The sequence below is a fragment of the Anopheles stephensi genome, chromosome 3 (assembly GCF_013141755.1).
Source record: "Anopheles stephensi strain Indian chromosome 3, UCI_ANSTEP_V1.0, whole genome shotgun sequence".
Taxonomy (NCBI): Eukaryota; Metazoa; Arthropoda; class Insecta; order Diptera; family Culicidae; genus Anopheles; species Anopheles stephensi.
This window is the reverse complement of record NC_050203.1, coordinates 34944114-34960069: the sequence shown is the minus strand read 5'-3', so window position 1 is coordinate 34960069 and position 15956 is coordinate 34944114. Positions and strand designations below refer to the sequence as shown.

The window sequence follows — 15956 nt, the reverse complement described above, 5'->3', positions numbered from 1 at the left end:
CACGGACGCGGTCTCTTTCCAGCGTCACCATGTCAACACATGGCATGGCAGAGGCCCATTCGTGGCACGGCACCAAAAGCAAGATGAATGAACGGTACGGCTGCGGTGAGCAACCCCGGGGCTGGTTGCAACTGTTTCCTCAGCTACCTGCCGGTGGTCCGAGCGGGACGTCACCAGTTACAGTGGCACCCCTAGTCTCCGTTGCTGAACAGGGATGTCGCGAGCAATACTACCCCTATTTTTGAACGGCTTCGTAATAATCTCGTTCTCTCGCTCGTTTCCTATTTCGATTTTCCACTCTATTCAACATGCGCACTGGCACGATTTCGCTCGTGTGTGTGTGTGTTGGTGGGTCTTCCAAGGAGGGTTACCTAGCCTGCACAGTAGGCACAGGTTTCCAAAGTGCAACGGTGTGTTGGTGCAACTGCTCGAAAGGGAGGAAAACTCTGTTTTGAATGTTTTTAATATTTATTCGACGGTTTGTACGGTTAGCACGGTCACTTCTAGGCAGACGTTCGAGTAGATCACTTCGGGGACTCAGGGTTGGATTTGGTTGGCAGTGCGAATAGTTGCGTTTAGTGATCGTGTGGCTACGAGTGGCGTGACTGGATGTGATTTTGTGACATTGGGATAATTGAACCGACATTTGAAAGCTAATTTGTGTGGATAGAATTTTAAGCAGTGTTGTGATTGTGTGAAGTGATCGAGTGAGCGTGCGAGCCAGCTATTAAAAAGTGCTCCAAAAGAGAGAGAACTGCACACGGTGAACAGGAAAACTCGTCCAAGATCTTCTTACGGGAAAGTGCTAAGCTAGAAGTGTGAAAAAAAGCCCCATTCCTCAACTCTGTGGAATCAAATGTTGAAGATGATGTCAGGAGCCGTGCACGCCGAACGCGTCATCCGCGCGCCGCCACAGAGCAGCACGATTTCGAAGCCGCGAGCCGTCTACAGTATCGATCAGATACTGGGCAATCATCACCATACGCGAAGGACTAACGGGAGCAGCAACATCACCACCACCACCACCGCCAACAACAACAACAACAACAGTCTTACGATTAACAACAACAATAATAATAACCTCGGTAGGTAGTTCTTAGGGCACCGCTTGCCCCTTATCGCGGGTGCCCCATGAGAAAGGGCCGTCCCCACGGGCTTTATCGCGTGCGTTCTAGCGATCACTGTACGTGGACGGAGTGAGTTGAGCGTTAGCAACCCTCAAACACCTTCCATGCACAGGATTTTTTGTTGTAAACGGTGGGAATCGGAACATTTGGTCCGGGGTAATTGAGTATCGATAATCTAATAAATCAATTAATGCCAGAACCAACGATCAGTTGGCTGAGGCTCGTTGTTGGAGGGTGGGTTTTGAGGTTGAACGAATATTAACAGCCCTGTGTGCCCACCGAGTGACACAGGCACACACAGGAATTAGGGAACGAGCACCGCTTCGACGGGATGTCAGTCGGAAGTGCAGGAAATGGTGTAAACTGTTTGCTTCGTTTGCTCAGAAGCTTCAGTTTTTTAGGCCTTATGGGTCGAGCGAACGCAAATGAGGCATTCACATGAATCGGTCGTTCGCACCGCAGAAAGGAACACGAGGGGGTCAAACCGTCTACCACCTGTGTAGGTACAGGGGAGATCCCCTACCGACGACCCCTTTTTCGGGTGTTGTTTTGGGTTGCTTTATTGAACATCATTAGCGATTCTAGTTCGAGTGAAAGGTGGGCGCGGGATCGGGATGGTACGGACAGATGATAAATAACATGTAACTGTTGGGGCACCAGCTCAGCCAGCTGTCTATTGATAGACCCTGGAAGGATATTCTACGCAATAATCAAATGATTGTTTGAGCCATTTACGCTTCAATGGTCTTCCCATTGGCGGGAGCGTCGTTGTTTGGATATAAATACAACAAATCAATCCAGGCTTTATGAATTGAGGTGCTATAATTCTATATCTTTGTAACATTGCTCAGCCCCCGTCGAGGTAGAAAATAAACGGGAAGTAATTTATTTGAGAAAACATTAGCGCTTCATTTCTGTCTGAAATGTCTGGAGACTTCCATTACTTGCGAACCGGAAACAAAATACTGCGCTTCTTGTTTGTGGAACCATTCCACCAAGAAAATACGAAGCTGGTTCTTGTCCAGTGTCATAAACATGTTCCCCGTCCGGTTGGCGTTCTACAGCATTTTGAAGCCTGTCTGTGTCCCACAATAATAATGTCAGCATCCGATCCTAACAGATTACCTAACAACAGCCGTCCACTGAAGTGTTGACCACTCACTCGGGAACTCGTGAAGAGGGTCATAAAACAATTTGTCTAATCACGTACCTGCGCGAATCTGGGATCGTAGGGATCATCTCCAAGAAGACATGTTTGGTACGGAGCTTACGGAGCACTGTTGTTATTATTGCGGGCCGTATATATTCCATTCCATCCCATCTGGTCCGGTCCTGTTGGTCCTGGCCTCGGAAGGATGGCTCCAGAACGGGTCGGTAATTCCTTGTCCGGCACCCCAAAAACTCTCACCAAAGGGGTTAGCTGTACCTGTGTTTTGGGAGTAATACTCGGTGGGAAATGGTGCGTAGATTAATTAGGATTTTGTGGTTTACCCTTCCCTTTTTGTGCTGGAAACTCCATCCGCAATGGATATTATCGTGTACCGGGTGGCTTCAGGGACCCTTCCTCTTTTTCGACTCCTTACTCTCGTTGGTCCCATTTTTGGCGTTATTACTACTCCAAACAAACCATAAACGTTGGCTCCGTTCCTGCTGGCGGCCATGTTGAAGGTGTTAACAACGGCACCACGGTCGTTCGGTGAGACACCTTTAACCTTTCGGCAGTGATCTTGTGACGCGTGACGCACTGTTCTCAACAGACAACAGACGGCTGGGAATTTGTTTCCTATCGTTTCCAAGCGTTTTATACCATCAAAAAGGATTTTTCCCTCGCTCTCCCCCCAATTCATGTCCTTCAACAATCTGCCATAATTGGAACACGTAAACGATACAAACCCACACGCACGCAAGAACGCCTTTAATTGGTCTGCGGTGACGAGATTTATTCGTCACATCGCTCCACGGGAGATTCATTGAAAAGACGACTTGTTTTTTTAATGGGAACACAGCAGAATGACTGCTGCTTGCAACGAAAATAGAAAATTCTGTGCTGGTTGGTGGGAAGAATGGTAGAATCTGTGTTTATTGATTGCTGACAAATTTTTCCGTAACGGACCCGTTCCATGAATGAGGTGAGTGCGTGTACACGTGTGAGTTTCGTTTGATCCTTCGCACTGGCAAGGATTGACTGTCATCTGTGTACTGTACACCCGGAAAAGCGTCCGGAAAAGCGTCCTGCCGCTTAACTTGTTGCCTTGGGGAGCGATGAAAACCCACCATCAAGCGAGACATATTTATATCCGGAGCGACAAACCGATCAGTTTGTGAGTTGATCACAAGAAACTGCTGCGGCACTGTTGCTTGGCACCAGATCGGAAATTGCGACTCATACCGGCCTGTTTTTTATTTATTTTCGCCCCGGAATACATAAAAAGCTGCTTGCTCCTGATTGAATTATAGCGCGTGTGTAAAAACTTTTCGTTATAAATTCGATTTCGGTGCATGTAGATGTTTCCGATCGGTCACCGGTTAATGCTCAGGCTTCATCGCCGTTAATGTGCGTTGCATTACCTCCCACGGTGTGTGCTGTCACACTCCTCCACAACAGTGAAGCATGAAAAAGGGTCCCCGTGAAGGTGGTGAATTTTAATATACTCACAATTAGGGCCACACAACGCAGCGGGTGACAAACGCGCACACCGTCGCCGCCGCTGCCTCCGTTCGTCCGGAACTCAGCGGACGCAAATTATGTCGTCGATGAGCATGATGATGATGACGATAATGTGTTGTCGCTGGTTTGTTTGAAGGATAATGTTGAGCGTGCTGAGGGGGTTCGTTCAATTCGTTGTTTGGATGGGTGCGATCGCTCAATCCGTAGTCGTCACAGCCTCGTTGACAATGTTTGCACGAGTTGTTAAGCGGTTTATTGTTAATAAAAACTGGGAACCCCCTTTCGGTTTCGTTCGGCCGTCCCGTAGGGTCGGTTGCAGTATTATTATTTGCCGTATGTATCGGTCTGTTTGGCTTTTGAGTTCGTCGTACTGCGTTTTTTGTTTGGTCCTTTGGCCGTACTCGTTGAGTTGCTGAGAATAATGCTGTTGTTTACAGACTCGCAAGGGAGGTGAGTATGATATAATGCGCTCTCAACTATTTAATTTGCACGGCTTGGAGACGAGAGTAAAAAAGAAGAGCTGAAGACGAGATAGGGACCATCGGGATGCACCTGAGCCTTTGCCAGGACATTAGCCCTTAGACCAGTTGAGATATTTTTTTTCCTCTTGAAGCCCTTTTTCCCAATAAAAATCTCCCCACCCGTTAAAGTCTGTATGCAAATTGCAGGTGAATTGATACAAATAAAATTGGACAGCAATAGCTCAATCAAAAATGCCGGCATCAAAAGCTGAGCTTTTAATGCTTTATGGGCGAACGTCCATTCCAGCCCGTTGCCATGCTGGATCAGTGACGTATTTTTGTGCTCAGCATAAAAAGCGCTTGTTCCAATTGTGGCATCACTAAAAATAGTGCCTTACTGCAGCAGAGGGGAAACAAAAAAGCAAATATAAAGCCAACGCACGGACGCCACGTTGGGGATGGTGTGTCCCGTAGAACCATCGCTCGAGGAAATAATAAATCGCACTCCACGAAAACGGAAAAATGCACAACACGATACCGTACCTCGTCTCACGCACAAACGCACGCAGTCTTCCGCCCGTTCATTTGATTGGCCAATTGGTGGCGGGGTTGGTTTCGGCCAGAAAAAAAGGATAGAAAAAATTAAAATTGAGAATCGAAAAACGAATCCTAGCCATTTTTTGGGAAAGAATTTACCCCCAAACGAGATGCAAAAACAAACAAAAGAAGGAGGGAGAGAGAGAGAGAGCGAGAAAAAAGCGGCCAGAAATCCCCAATACGACAGGAAAGCACATTCGAAAAGGATTAAGGATGCTCCGGAATCGTTCGTTCCGTGTGGGGCCAACAATTCGTCCCAGCAAACGGATGATGATGATGATGATGGTCTCCTATATGCTTTTTTGTGTTGATTTTCAACTTCGACTTTGGCCTGCCTTGGAAAAGGATGATGATTATTTAATTGGTGCATTCATTCGGACCAGGAACGCACGGGAACACGTACGGACAGATCCTTTCGATGCAGGATGTCGTCCGATGGTGCGCTGCTTTGCCTTTTTTTTCGTTGTTTCGTTTGAACCATTTGCAGAGGGTGCCTCCCGCGTGTCCAAAAGGGGCCTGCTTTTGCACGATGGTCCAATGCCTTGATGGAGACGCCGACACTGTGGGTGGAAACTCATTTGAAAATGTTTTATTATTTTTGTATTTGACCGCGAGCTAAACTGGAGCTGGTTCTCTGCACGGAACGGGACGAGGTTGTTAGCCTTTCGGGCCAGCAAAATAAATGATAGGAAATTGCATTTTTGCTTTTCAACCAGATCGAGACAATCGAGATTGAAAATTGGGTGTGCTGTGTGGTCTAATTTCGGTCGGTTTCGTTTCAGATCAGGAAAATTCGCTCAAGCGCGAAGGATCCCCGGTGGAGGTGCACGATAATGGCGTCGATGTGGACAACGACGATGAGCTGCCGATCATGGGTGACATCGATCCGATGGATAACGATCCGAACGATATGGGCCGGCCGAGAAAAATTCGAAGGTAAGACATTTGAAAAGTTTTTAAAAGAACACCCAGATTAACGGAGTCCTTGCGGCATCCCCTACATCTCGCTAGATCTCGGACAACGTTTACCACCTACCAGCTACATCAGCTGGAACGGGCGTTCGAGAAGACGCAGTATCCGGATGTGTTCACCCGCGAAGAGCTGGCGATGCGGTTAGACCTCAGTGAAGCTCGCGTACAGGTAGGTCCAAATGTCACCCACTTAGCCACCCACCTAATCGGTACCGGTTGTTTGAAGAGTTTGAAACCACGCGCTGGTGGTTGAATAATCCATCACGGCGGGTCGTCCAAAGTGCAATGCGGTTTGGGCGCGGGTTTTCCCAACCTGTAGCCCAAAAGTGTAAATCTCATTACGCAGTGTGTTTAATGTGCTGTCCCATGTTCCCTGCAGCCATGTGAGTGTGTGTGTGCAAAACCGCCACTCGTCAGACATTATTAGGCACTAATTGGTCTAACACATCCCATTCTGCTGCTACTACTGCTGCTACCACCGAAGTGCACCGAGATTTATGTAAATGGTGTTGGAATGTGGCCGGTGCTAGAGAGCTTTTTAATGCACAGCCGAGGGATTTTCCCCCAATTTGGCAAAATAAAACATACACATACATACAATTACGGTGAGTGGCGGTGTTGGGATTACGCCGATCCAGTTTTGTAATATGATAATTGTGCTGGAAACCTCAAATTACAATCGCCGCGCTTTGGTTGCGGAGTTGAACAATTCAAGTAATGAAGAAGAAGCATAAAAAACAGACGGAACAGGTCACACGCACACACACTTTATTGCTTCGCTTTGGCAAACAAATTGCTGTGCTCTTTTTGTACCAGTTTTTCGTCCTTTAACTAAGCACCAAAAACAAAATCCCCCGGTGAAACTCAGTTGGCCCTGGAGATCCGTTTCGGTGTCACTGTGCGCGAGTTCCTTACGCACCGTCCAATGTTTGCCCTTTGCAGTGTGGCGTAACGCGAAATCGGTCGTGTGGATCGTTCGGAATTGCGCAAATCTCAATCCGAATGCTACTAACGCCCAGCGATCCCTCAGCGGTGCTCAGCGAGCGCGAAGGGAACATGGTTTGAGGTCTCAGTTTCATTTCGGCGGTTAATCCCTCCGCCTGGGCGAAAAAGGAAAAATCCTGCGGGAATCCTGCGCCCTGGCCGTGTGTGTGTGTGTGTGTGTGTGTGTGTGTAATTGAAACCGTCTTCCTTTTCCCACCCCTCCCGATTTCCGGAACGCTTCAGCCCGTCACACCGGCTCGATGGCTTTATGGATTTGTCAACCCCTGGTGCAGTATTCGCATGGAACGTTTCGCTTCCACACGGGATAATGAGCGAACGGCGCAACACACTGACCGGTAAAGCCCATTGTGACGATCGGTATTAATCGCTTTTAATAAACTTATAATAAACATTTTTCACATCACCATTCCCGCTCGTACCGCGACTGTCGAGGCGATAGTGTGGTGTGGAAAACACTCCTGTTTGACATTTGACGTTACTCCCAAGGGCTGTCGGGTTCCCTCGGTGGAAATGTGTAATGTGAGAACATGATTTATTAGGGTCTAGGGCCCTCTATTTGAGCGAGTTTGGCTGTGTGTGTGTGTGTGTGACTGCGATTAGCATAAATTTGTTCGCTAATTAGTGGAAACTATTCTACACGGTATTCCGATTGCTTCCTGCAGCACAGCCGGCAGCAGTCGTTCGTGGCAGGGCCGTTGCTGTGTGCACAAAGAAGCGACTGCCACCGAACCCCGGTAGCCCGGATACGAGGATGTTTTTGTCCGCCAGTCAACCGCACATAAATTTCATTATCCATGCCATCTTGGGAAGAGAAGAAAGAGAGAGAGAGAGAGGGAGCGAGTGAGAGCCTGTGGTCTGATTGTATGTAACGATAATGTGGAACAGTATTACGCCGAGTCCTGTCAGTGCTTGAAATTGAATTGTAGCAGTGAGTTTAGTTTGTTTGAAAAGCGTATTTGCTTGATTGGCTCACGGCAGACACACGAAATTAGGCGACCAGAAATTATTAATGGGATCATTAACCGTTTAGATGGGATTTTACATTTAAAGCGTTTAAAAAATCGGATAAAGCACCAAGCCACATCCAGCGAATGGCAAATGGTCCGGGAGATGTTCTCATCTTGAAAACATTTCAACCTCTTTCGTCCTGTCACTAGCAGCGGACACCAACCACCGCTGTCAACGCGCCGTTATTGTGATAGGTTTTATGTAATTGGCAACAATTTTCAACTTACGCTCGATGACTGTGCCACAATGGCCACACCGCTCGTAAAATGGTGCTGATGGTAAAATGGAACCCATTAACGGGTTCCTTCCATCGCACAACGATATGGACTAATTGCAGCAGCGCTAAATTGCATTCAATTAAATCATCCACAATCGGCACGGGCTCCCCGCGACTACCCGTGGTGCTGCAAAGCTGCGCTAATTAAATCAGGTGCCCATACAGCCCATAAGAAAGTCAGCCACCACGGTGAGCATTAATTGCTGTTATGAGCTATTAAATTTAGATTTTACATCCTCGCCAACACGGTCCGCTTTCGATTGGTCGGCTAGCAAGGAATGATAACTCGATGCCCACCCCACTGGCAGGCAGCGCAGGCTCTTCGTCGCCTCTATTTACAGCGTTTTGGGCTAATTTTCTTCCATCTCGGATATCCGTCGTTTAAGGCGCGCTGAGGCCAGCCATCTCGACGACCGTCTCGGCGACAAAAGCCCGCGTAATGGAGCGAATTATGCCGAATGCATTAGCTCACTTTCCGGCCGCGTTCCTCGGTGTCCTCGGCAAACGGGAGGATGGTAATACGGGGTGCCGATCACCGCTCGGCACGACAACAATAGATAATCGCACTTCTCCCGGTCCTATCTGCTGCGCACGTGCGCTGTGAGCGTACGATAAAATACGTTTAATTGAAATGTAACAACATCCGACCGTGTCGTGTGGGCACTTTTGCAATTGCAGTCTGGGTTCTGGTGCGGTAACAGATTTTGGAACCGATTCCCGTTGGCAGGGGCGTTTTGTCATCCGGTTAACGATGGCGATGATGTAGGGTGGTGGAAAACTCAAAAAATCAAACGATGTCAATTACATCGGATTTAATGAGCTTAAATCCTGGGCCGATCGGTTTGTTTGGCCCGATGTCGAGGCCAAAGGGGCACGCACTGAAACGCACAGGCTACCCACCCTATCGGATAGTGAAGCCCAGTCACGGGTCCGTTTTTTCCCCCGACACAGGGCGTTAGGAAGGGCTTAGTCAAATTGAGTTTCACTTTCAATTTGAAAGATTTTTTTTTTTTTGGTGTTGTTGTGTGTATTTTTGTAGTTCACAAGGCAGTTGCTGGCAGCTTGTTTTGTGGGAAGCTTACAGCGACGCGTCGTTGTCGTGAGCAAATTGACCCTTTAATAGCAACATGGAGTGTATGTCACTGTCGAGATAGAATAACACTTGTTTACACCCATCACGAAGCCCCGGGATGACATGGTCGACCGGGGACCGCGTTCGTTTTTTTAAACTGTTGTTTATCCTTGTGCATCCTCTCATCGTCATATCGCACAAGATCTTGTCCCACTAGCTAACGTTCACAGCATAGGTTCTGGAAACCGTGGCAACTACTTTGAAGTGGTTACGCTTCCTTCCCATGTACAGTGATCGCCTTATTTACGCGACTAGTGTGTTTTGTGTTGCACTGGGCCAAAAGAAAACTAACCTTCGAAAAGGGGTTAACAATTCAATCAGGAAAATTAATTTAATCCTCAATCCTATTTTAAGGTGAATTAAGATGAAATTTTTCGTTCTTGACTGCATGCGGGAGGAGGTTTCAGACAATGAGCAGGACGGTCATAATAGCACACACACCGGGGCATGGTGCAGTGAGTGCGCCACTACACGGTATGGCGCAAATTGTGTCCCGTGGCAAATTGCGCGGAAGGTGGATTTTCAACATTTTTTTTGCCTTGATATTGTTCAACAAAAGAGGGTGTTTGAAGAGGGTACTTGGCAATTGTTTATCGTTGCCATTCGGTTCGGGGTGCCGATGTGCGCGAGCGTTTTTGAGAGTTTGAGTATTTTTGGCATCGCGCCTGAAGTGGTAACTCTACTGTGCGACTGTGAAGACTTACTCCATAATGGACCGATTATTCATACGTAATTTGATGATTGATCTCTGAGTGAGGCAAGGATTAAGTTTTGTTGCTAGATAACGCCTGAAATAAAGAGAGAAGAAGCAGGAAATCCTCTCCACTCCAGGACGCGAACGAAATCTGGAATGACCTCCAGCGGTTCGAGCAGAAGGTTAAGAGACCTTCGCAGCACGAAGCAATTCAGACGGGGACCAATAATCTGCTTTTAATGTAATAATATCAACTTAGTACACACATCACGCATCATCCACCCCCGGGACACGGTGGGCCCACATCCCTTTTTCACGTTATCGAGGCAAAAGTTTGGTAAGGTTGGGCTCTTCCGGATGGACGCTTCCACTGAAAGGTTTCATATTAAAAGGGCATTCGTTCTGTTTGTTTTCCTATCATCTCGGGCCATATCAAACAGCCCTTAATCGATATCCAATCAGCGAAGCAGAACAACCCGGCGAGTCCCGTCAGCCTTTGTTGCGTCACGGGAGCGTCCCTCGATGGAGGGACCTACCACTAGCTTCTGGGTCGCTTTTTGCCGTTTTTATATTCTGGATGGTTAGTTCGGGAGCTGCTCTTCTTTCTGCTGGGTGGCAATTTGGTGGTTTGGGGCGGAGGCTATAAGTGAATAAATATGTCGCCGCCACCCAGACCTTCGGACGACCTCGATCGCCGAGCGGTAGAATTAGCGCTAAAGTTCGTTTTAATTAATTTTCCTACCGGTGGTTACGTTCCCGCTGGGGGAAAGGCAGGGGGGGGGGGGATGGGTCTTGGTGGAGATTTTCTCACCCACCGAGCGAGACGTTCAAACGTTAAGTGCACATTTAGCCGTTGGCTAAATACGACGGCTACGGCTACCGGTTTTCTTTGCTGTGCCACCTCGGGTGAGCTCTGTGAGACAGCCAAATAGCTAATCGTATTATCGGTGCGGCGCTGGCAGACAGACATACACACATCGGAAGATCGATAAGCACCGCTCGGCGATAGGACTATTGGCCGAAGGAATGCATAATTAATTGTCGGCGCACTTGGCCCGTCCGACGACAGGCGACAATATCGTTTTAATGGACAGACATTTGCATATTTCGGGGTCGGTATCGCATTACCGCTGCTGTTGGGATGAGGGATGAGCGATGAGCTATTAGTTCACCTTCGATATGTTTCAGGTTCTGTGCTCGTAGTAGTAGTATCATGCAGCTAATGCCTCAAAAGCTCTCCATAACGCCCGTCCTAATTGTGATTGGTGAAGCGCGAACGACGCGCGACTTGAAATAATTCAATTAAGCAAAACGCTATTCAATAATCGCTTCAAAGCATATAATTTCACTCCTCGTCCAGCTCGGTGCCCCCTTTTTGTGATGCGATATTACATTCATTAATCGGACTATTGTGCGGCCAATTAACCCGGGCCTGGAACACGTGTTACATCGGTTCGATCGTCCTCGTTGTGGCGTGAGAGAACCAAGCCGTTTGCATAAACGAAGAACCACAGCACAAATTGATTCAATTGTGTACCTTTCGACTCGGAAAGAAGTCCTGGATTCCTGGCGGGCAAGCTAGCCAGAAGCCCTAGTCGTCTCAACACTTTACAATGGTGCGTCCACACAATGCTGGCCAATCGGAAATCCCCGTTCTATCGGTTGGGTAGGGTTGGTTAGAAGCGAGCATCAGCGCTCTAAAATCGGTTCATCCTGCTCGATTTGGTTTGTACTACTCGTGTTAACATCTTTGCCGGGGCTAAGAGGGCTAACGTCTCATCCGGAAGAAGGTGAGATGTCTTGTGCTCTTGTGGGTCTGCGAAGCAGTTAAGGATCCCAATCAATTTCGGATGAGCTGAATGGTTGGAAGAATTTGATTGATTCCATCTTCCGGCTGCAGAAACGCTTAAAATTGTTCCAATTTTAACTGCATCCGGGTTGGGGAGTAGTATCGCAACCCTCTCCTGGCACAATTCTTACCATTGTGTGATTTGGCCACGCACTCGTCCAACTTTGCTTAGTGCTTAGTTTGGACTGCTAGCATCCTTTTCGTATCCCTTTCCGCATAAACATGTCGTTGTGCCTGTTGTCGGCCGGAAGATGAGGCGAAGTAGTTTCCATTGAGCGATCGACGGCTCGCCTCTGTACAGGCAGGCAGGATTTGCGTGTCCCGTTTGTGCCGTTTTAATAATGAACCAACGCTGCGTAAAGGACGACTGTCGCATCATTTCCGGTGCGTCGTCCTCGTCGTCGTCGTCGGTTGCCCTCCCGTTCACTCATATCCGGTTTCCGGACGTCCTGGTGGATGGTATGGAACATGGCCGGGCCACATCCTGCCAGCCCGTTGGTGATGCTAATTGATGGAAATAATTGCTTATATTGTCAATTAGTCACCGTCTGCTTGCTCTCAACGATCTGTACCAGTTCCGGAGCTATTGTGCCGCAATCGGCCACCATCAATTGGATCAATTTCAGTGTAGCACAGCGCGGACCAATTAGCCGCTGTCGACTGGTGGTTGTAGGCGCCACCAGTTACGTGACCACCGGTTCCATGATCCCAACGAGATCCGAAAGATAATAAAGTTGTCCGAGAGGTTACTGCCGCTGTCCCCAACTTAATGACTCTGTGACGGTGTCAAACGCGTTGACACCCTCACGCCGAAACCGGTCATTAGCGTTGCGCGGACCAAATGTCCGAAACTCCGGTTATCTGTACTGGCATTGTCTTATGGTTTCGTTCCGTCTGTTTTTCACCTTCAATTCGCAGGTTTGGTTCCAGAATCGTCGTGCAAAGTGGCGCAAACGAGAGAAAGCCATGGGACGGGACACATCTGCCTTCCTCCATCACGAACAAGGTAATTATAAACAGTTTGTAGCAAACAGGCCGGGCAAGGGTCGGCTCCTATTACCATCAGCGGAGTGGTCATTCCCATTTTTGTTGACCTTTTATTAGGAAGCAATTATATACCGATTATGACCGATCAACACCATCCCATCAGCAAATCCCAACAACGGCAATAATTAACGATCATCTATCCTTCTCTCTCTCCATGGGGGGCTTTTCTTTCGACAGGAATGCCTGAGTTTCCACTGGCACTACCGCTAACGCACAACATACCCCATCCAGCGCTTCCGACCGAGTTTTGGCCACCGAACTTTGGCCTACATCCTTCGCTGCTTCCGGGCACGCACGGGCTACTGCACCCGAACGTGATGCCCAACTACAAGATCCCCAACTTCCACGCGATTCTCTCCCAGTACATGGGGCTTAACAATCTGTTCGGTGGCTATCCGCAGAATCTCAGCATCAACACACGCATCAGCCCACAGAACAGCCCCAAGGAGAGTCCCACCAGCGTGCCAATACCGGGGACCGGGGTCGGGCTCAACAATACGAGCAACAGCAGTACGAACAGTGGCATGCTCAGCAGTAGCAGCAGCAGCAGCAGCAGCAGTAGTAGCAACTCCAACATAAGCGTCGGAAGCAACAGCAATACCAGCAAAGAGTGTATCGTTGAGAAGTAAGCGCGACAGGTGGGCGGCAGATAAGACCGCAATGATGCAATATGTAAGAGGACGCGACTAGCATTAGTTGGAATAAACATTTCCTTACACAGGCACTGGAAGGTGTTGTATATAGAGCCAGAGCTGCTGAGGCCCATGTGTGCCGTACCACAATTCGTATACGTGATTTAAGTTAGCAAGTTTTGTTTGTTTTATCGTATTCGTTTCGTTTGATAGCATATTCGCTCGAGCAGGACCCAAGATCGAAGAGCACGATCGTAGTATACAGTATTAGGGCTAATCGGCGATCGTGACTGTATTCCGGCTAACCAGATGTGTACATATATTATTTAAACGCACAGAAACGCAAGAAGATACTGTTAGGTTGCGTCCATGATAAGAGCAAACACATAAATAAACGGTTATCAACATCAACAACAGTCAGTCACTGTTCCGCTGGCTCTGCCTCGAGTACCGACCGAACCCACTCGCTGAAGTAGCCGACGTCGACGAAAACGTCCGGCTGGCCCGTTTCGCACTTGCCCCCAACGGTGTAGCTTCCGACGCCGACCAGTTGATCCTCAATCACGGCCGGACCACCGTAATCACCCTGTTGTACAGGTTTCAAAGTAAGTGGATGGTGAAAGAAACAGAGCTAGAGTGCGCATACATACCATACAGAATCCAGCTCCGGCACTCGTATCCAGACAGAAGACACCTTCATGGTAGTCATCTCCCAACGTCTCTCGGCACTGATCAGCCGGCAACGAGGTAAGCTGAGCGTATTTCAACTGGAACGCCATATTACCTTCCACTGTGCTGCGTCCGTATCCAGTTACGGTGGCCACCAGGTTCTCACCGAACGTTTCCTGCCCAAATGCAACCGGTCGGGAGGTGTGCGAAAGATCAAACTTGCGTCTCACCTCAACGACGGCCAGATCGTACTGATCGTGCAGGTGAACCGTCTTGACGCGATTGTATCTGCCGTTCGAGAACAGTTTTTCCGATCCATAGAACACGTTCAGCTGCTCCACAGGTAATCTAGCACGCACGATAAGGAAAGATGGAGATGTTTTTGTATGATAAGGGTTGTACTAGTCGAGAACCATTTTCACAGCACTTACGGAGTATCTCCATTGAAGAAGCAATGGGCAGCGGTAAGGAAGAATCGTTCGTGTACCATAACACCACCGCACACTGTTTGGCGCTTCATTGTCAACGCCACCTGGTACGGGAACTGGCCCCGGCTGGCGTCAGCTCCATCAGCAACACGGCTCACCACATAACCGTGAGCGATGCAAACACCCAAAAGCAACAGTACAAAGCTGGCGGAGACATTCATCTTGACACCTGTGACTGTAGCGCACCGATTGACTGACTGTCTGGGGGCTGTAACATATTTTATAGCTCACTCAAGTATGCAGACGAACCGTCATCGTCTTTACCATCAGTCAGTCAGTCAAAGCACCATTGATCCGCACCACTTCTGACCGGGTTCACCAGGGATTAGCCGGTTAGTTGAAGACCTGACAACGGAGCCAAGCGTTAACGCAAATCGTCAACAAGGCTGCGGATTTGTGTGATCCCTTTCTCGGTGGAATGAATGAATGCGTCGATACGAAATTTTAATTGAAGTGGTGGAACAATAATCATGCCCACCAAGCCGAACAGAATCTATTGATTAAATGGAGCTTACAACCAATCAGCCATTGTACTTCGGGTGGTGATGGATTCAAAATTGGGGTAACAATCCGATCTGACACCCAAAGAAAAAAAAGGGGTGAAACCTGCATCCCGGAAAGGCTTTTTGAGGGTTTTTTTGTGCTCTGTTTTGTACGGTTGCAAATGAAAACAGCTGTATGAGTGGGCACTTTTGATTCGGTCTAATGTGCCAGCACCGATGTCCTCACCGGGGCATTGTTGTTTGGTATTGAGCAAATTAATAAAAATCTGCACACTCGCACAGCCCGCGGTTGAAGGGTTCTTCATCTGGTAGACATTAGGTGACTGTTCATTTGGAGTGGTGTTTGGGTGTGGGAGTGAGGGCCTTCGCTTTTGTGTCCAAATGTTGTGAAAATTTGCAATATTAATTGCTGCATCCGGGCGGGCAGGTTGTTTCCTTAAATTTGATATAAGTTTTATATTGTTTTGTCTTCTATTTGCAGTGTTAATCTAATAAGAATTTAAAATGATGTTTAAATTGGTAAGTTACTGATTTTACTATTGAATTGGTCACATCAAGAGTTTGATAGGGAGTGATCATGTCCTTAAAGTCAGTATAGAGTGGTTATAAGCACAAGATGATACAGGGTACCTAGAAGCTTCTTGAAGCAAAACAAACACATAAATCGGGGTGTACAAATAAATGAGGCCTTTGGCAGAAACGGTTGCAGCGCCAGTCTTCATAGGGCAGGAGCGGTTATAGAATCCTGTCCGGATCGCTTCTCTGTACACAGGAATAACTATCCACCTACGAGTAAATTCAAGCCAAGAGAAGTCAATAAAGGCATG

At 48.0% G+C, this 15956-nt stretch overlaps 2 protein-coding genes across 2 annotated transcripts; one reads left to right on the top strand and one right to left on the bottom strand.

Moving 5' to 3' along the window:
* The first annotated feature begins 485 nt into the window (after positions 1 to 485).
* On the top strand, positions 486 to 13822 carry LOC118509729 (retinal homeobox protein Rax). The gene is made up of 5 exons (XM_036050851.1): positions 486 to 1085; positions 5636 to 5789; positions 5865 to 5994; positions 12709 to 12796; positions 13015 to 13822. Exons 1-5 carry the CDS (start codon positions 857 to 859, stop codon positions 13464 to 13466), a joined length of 1053 nt encoding a protein of 350 aa, XP_035906744.1. The 5' UTR covers positions 486 to 856; the 3' UTR covers positions 13467 to 13822.
* On the bottom strand, positions 13626 to 14821 carry LOC118509752 (serine protease SP24D-like). The gene is made up of 3 exons (XM_036050883.1): positions 14570 to 14821; positions 14120 to 14486; positions 13626 to 14055 (listed from the first exon to the last, which is right to left on the bottom strand). Exons 1-3 carry the CDS (start codon positions 14785 to 14787, stop codon positions 13891 to 13893), a joined length of 750 nt encoding a protein of 249 aa, XP_035906776.1. The 5' UTR covers positions 14788 to 14821; the 3' UTR covers positions 13626 to 13890.
* Between the last annotated feature and the right edge of the window lie 1135 nt (positions 14822 to 15956).